Here is a 4,387-nt window from a genome sequence, read left to right on the forward strand (position 1 = left end):
GGGAGAAAGGTGCAGGAAGAGGAATTTTCTGTGGCAGTGCTGGTGGACAGGTATTCAATTAGGGCAATTTACTGCCAAGGACAACTTTGGAAACGACAATTAGTTTGATTCACCAAACTGATATAAACCATAATGAAAAATAAATTTTTAAAAAGCACTGCTTTCCCCTCTCACTGCTTGGGGCCACAAACAAAACTTTTCCTCCCCTCCACCATCAGCTACCAACGATCCCCATCCTGAAATCCATAAATGAACAACAGCAAGAATCATGACTTTCAGGAGACAATTCGCTCAGATTTGGGAGGGGAATGATGTGTTTGGAAGGGGAATTCCTGGAGTGTGAGGCAGGCAGCTGTGGGATTCCACCAGAGGGATTTTTATGGGATTTACCCCCTCTTCCCAATGCTGCCTGCCCTGATGATGGCTGCTGCTAGGACTGGTGCTGGATGACGGGGGTGACACAGGTGCAGCCCACGGTGATGATTCTCTTCTCCAGGCGGTAGGAGGGGATGCAGCCGCGCTGCTCCCGCCGCAGCACCAGGATCTGCTGCTGGATGGGCACCGAGTTGAGGCTGTGGTCCTCCTGCCCCAGGGGGGTCACACAGCCCAACAGGCGGCACTGGGCATCAGCAATCACCCGCGGGAAGCGGTTGGGATCCTCATCCAGCCTGTGAACAGGGACACAAAACTGATTTAAGCACTTGTGTTACTGTTATATATTTCTGGAAAAATTTCTTTGCTGGGATTTTTTCTCCGGGGAAGCTGAGAAGCCTCAGATAAAAAAGGAAAAAAATATTGTCCTGGATTGTCAAGCAAATTGTATTCTATTTTCCATCTCTATGGCAGTTGTCTTCTGTTAAGCAGGCAGTTTTCCTTATCTCTTCCACAACTGGGGAGACATCTGCTGATAACAGGGTAGTGGATGTCACTGCATGACTGATAAGGACTACACCATCCTATTGTGAGATGCTCCACCCAGAGGGAGGAGCCAAGCATTCCTACCTGGATATAATCTGGAGATTCTGGAACACCAGCATGGCTTTTCTCTACTGGATTTCCCAGAGGAACAGCTGCCTCTACTGGATCTTCAGAGGAAAACTACACCCTTTCTACAGGATCCCTGCTCCAACAGAACCACACCTGACACTCCAGGAGGACTGCAGCCACAATTCCAATTGGAAAAAAGGCAGGGGGTCATTTACATTTTCCATTTCAGGGGAGGCTCCTGCCCTCCTTAGCAAACACCTGTCTTTTGAAACCAAGACAAATATTCCCTTCTCCTGTGTTTTGCTGCTTTGGAATCTGGTTGGAGATTGTTTATCCAACATGTGAATTGTTTTGACAAAATAGCCAATCACAGCCAGGTGTGTCAAGGTTCTAGAGAGTCACAAGTTTTTGATTAGTATCTTTTTAAGCCTTCTGTAAGTATCCTTCCTCTATTCTTTAGTATTGTTTTAGTATAGCATAATATAATATATAATATATAATATATAATATATAATATATAATATATTATATATTATATATTAGATAATCTAACATGATATATAACATCATACATAGAACATGATATACACAATGGGGAACTCCAAAAATACCACACATGCAATTTGGTAGGATCTTCTAGTTTATATCTCCATCATCCTATTTAACCTGTGCTTTCTCACTGTGAGACACAAAGGATTTCCTTATCCTCAGTGGTTTCACAATGATTTCCTAGAAATGGATTCAGCACTGGCAGGGTAATATTGCTGTGCCACTCTTTAGGAGCTGATGAATGGAGTGGGGCTGGGTTAAATAATACAGAACTCACAACTGGCCTATCCATTTTTGTTTGGTTTTAATTTCAGCATTTGGATGTTTCTTTCTGTTAGGAAAATGTGAAATGTCAATGTACTCACATTATTCTTTTCCTAGAGGAATAATTAATTTCATTATTATTTCAACGCCATGCAGCACTACAAGCTGGGGGCAGAGGGGTTAGAAAGCTGCTCAGAGGAGCTGGGGAAGGGTCTGGAGCACAAAAAGCAGATGAAGGAGCTGAGAAAGGGGCTCAGCCTGGAGAAAAGGAGGCTCAGGGGGACCTTGTGGCTCTCACAACTCCCTGACAGGAGGGGACAGCCAGGGGCGTCAGGCTCCACTCCCAGGGAACAAGGGACAAGAGGAAATAGCCTCAAGTTGCTCCAGGGGAGGCTTAGATTGGATATTAAGAAAAATTTCTTCCCTGAAATGGTTGTTAAGGCCTGGCACAACTGCCCAGGGAAGTGGTGGAATCACCATCCCTGGAGGGCTTTAAAAGCCATGTGCATGTGGCACTTGGGGACATGGGTCAGTGGTGGCCTTGGCAGTGCTGGGGAATAGTTGGACTCAAAGGCCTCAGAGGGCTTTTCCAGCCCAAATGATTCTGTGATTGATAAAGACTGACAAGATGGTTAAAAACCATTCCAGTGAGAGCCCCTTGCACTGCAAACAGTTTCTCTTGAAGAAGTCTTAACCAACATCAGAACCATATTCATGGGACTCTGGGCATACTCTGAGAATGAACCACAGTCACCACAAAAAGCCATCTGTGGTGTGGCACAGCCCTCACAATTTAGAGAACACCAGAACAGTTACCTGTAATCCCAAGGAGCGAGAGATCGGTTCCTGATATCATGGACCATCCCAAAGGCATGATCTGAGTTGCTGATCCGGATGTCAACGTTCACAGTTGTGGGGAATTTGGGATCCTTTTGGTTCAGGCAACCTTCCCTCAGCCTGGCAAAGGCACCAGCCTTTCTGTGGGGTGAGCTCCTCACAGTGAGGGCTAAAAGCAGCGCCAAAAACAGTGATCTGAACTGGGAGAGAGAAAGGTGTCGTTAGTTCTGCCCAGTCAGGAAAGAGAGAGCACAAAGAGCCAAGTCCTGGTTAGACTGGACCACCTTCATACTTATGTTTGTGTGAAATGGGCCAAGATGAGCAAATAGCAAAATAAAGCTAATAAAACTCATCACAACTGATGCTAAACTCTGATTTAAATTCTGGTTCATAGTTGATTCTGCATCAAGAAAATCATCTGTCCAACAAGCTATGAAAATCCTACTCTGTGGTCACACAGCACCATCTTTTCATCTAAAAACTGGAGCAAGGACTCAGCTGATCCCTAAGCTTAAAACCTTGCCCAGCCACAGCTTTCTCAGGACAATAAAAACTGGCCACCCACAGCCATCTGCTGGAAATAGCCCTTTTCCCAAGAAAATCTGGGATTCTTGGGCCATTTCCATTAGGCAGAGTTTTAGTAAATAATAGAATCACAGAATATCCTAAATGGAAAGGGAACCACAAGGATCATTAAGCTCAGTTCCTAAAAAGAAGACAAAATAAATGCAGGGCTTTTAAGAAAATCACAGGAGCTGGCAGTGCTGCAAATGCTACCCAGGCTGAAATTCAAGTGCATAGGCATCCACAGTGAAATTTCAGCAGTTTTGATAACATGTTGTCTGCAAAAAGGACTCTGCCAATCCCACCTCAGCAGTGCTGATGAGTGAGAGATAAATAAATAATGAGTGATAGATAAATAAATAAGTCCATCACACCCTTGTCACTCAAGCATCAAGCAGCTGCATCAGACACACCCAGCATCCCATTCAGCTCCCAGCAAGATTAAAAGGGTTTCCTGCACAAATCAAGGGATCTGCACCCTGCTTTTCTCTCTTGCAGCAAGTACATCTTATCCTTTGTTTTAGATGTAAGTACTTACCCCAGCAGAGCTGCTGAAAGCCATGGTAACCCCCCTGCTGCTTTGGGTGGATGTTAGGATGACAGGACAAGAGAATTCTCCTTGTGTGAGACCCTTTCAACCCTGCTTGTGTCTCAAAGCCAGTTGTGCTCTCCATTTTATAACAAAGCTGAGGCACTGCCACCCTTTCCATTACAGCACAGCTGGCTTACCTGACCCGAGGTTAGGAGCTGATATTGCAATTTTTAGCCCACTTCCTCCCATCTACCTCCAAAAAAGAGAAGGGCATATACTACTACCACCACCACCATCCCAAAACAGCCAATTGCATTTATTTAGCCAGATCAAGAGATAAGGAAAGGAAAAAAACACCAAATTGTTTAGACAGGTGTTTTGGGGTTTTTTTCACTCCTTTCCACTCCCTTCTTTCTAATAATAGAGTTCTTTCACCACAAACTCATGTGGATGCACTTCCATGTGCCTCAAACAAGCCCAACAGCAGAGATCAGAGAGCTGCAAAGTCAGGCACCCAGCAGGGACTTCAAAATGAGGGCAGGACATGGAACTTCACCATTTAACCTCCCTTCAACTGCACAATCCACACCCACCTCGTCTTAGGGATCCCTGTGTCCTGCGGGGACTGGGCAGGGGAAGAAGAAATGCCATGGG

The 4,387-nt window shown here is 45.1% G+C and overlaps 1 protein-coding gene across 1 annotated transcript; it reads right to left on the minus strand.

The window, feature by feature from the left end:
• Window positions 1–430: 430 nt before the first annotated feature.
• Window positions 431–3,763, minus strand: LOC102034124 (interleukin-17F). Its single transcript, XM_005424966.1, has 3 exons — window positions 3,740–3,763; window positions 2,617–2,837; window positions 431–668 (listed from the first exon to the last, which is right to left on the minus strand). The coding sequence occupies exons 1-3, from the start codon at window positions 3,761–3,763 to the stop codon at window positions 431–433; spliced, it is 483 nt and encodes a 160-aa protein (XP_005425023.1).
• Between the last annotated feature and the right edge of the window lie 624 nt (window positions 3,764–4,387).

This window comes from Geospiza fortis, unplaced genomic scaffold, assembly GCF_000277835.1.
Source record: "Geospiza fortis unplaced genomic scaffold, GeoFor_1.0 scaffold106, whole genome shotgun sequence".
Taxonomy (NCBI): Eukaryota; Metazoa; Chordata; class Aves; order Passeriformes; family Thraupidae; genus Geospiza; species Geospiza fortis.

Excerpts from the sequence above, each read along its gene's own strand:
- LOC102034124 (XM_005424966.1), bottom strand. The coding sequence starts at position 3,763 with ATGGCTTTCAGCAGCTCTGCTGGG. Across the intron at positions 2,838-3,739 it reads CTTTCAGCAGCTCTGCTGGG|TTCAGATCACTGTTTTTGGC; the intron begins GTAAGTACTTAC and ends TCTCTCTCCCAG. Across the intron at positions 669-2,616 it reads CTCGCTCCTTGGGATTACAG|GCTGGATGAGGATCCCAACC; the intron begins GTAACTGTTCTG and ends CCCTGTTCACAG.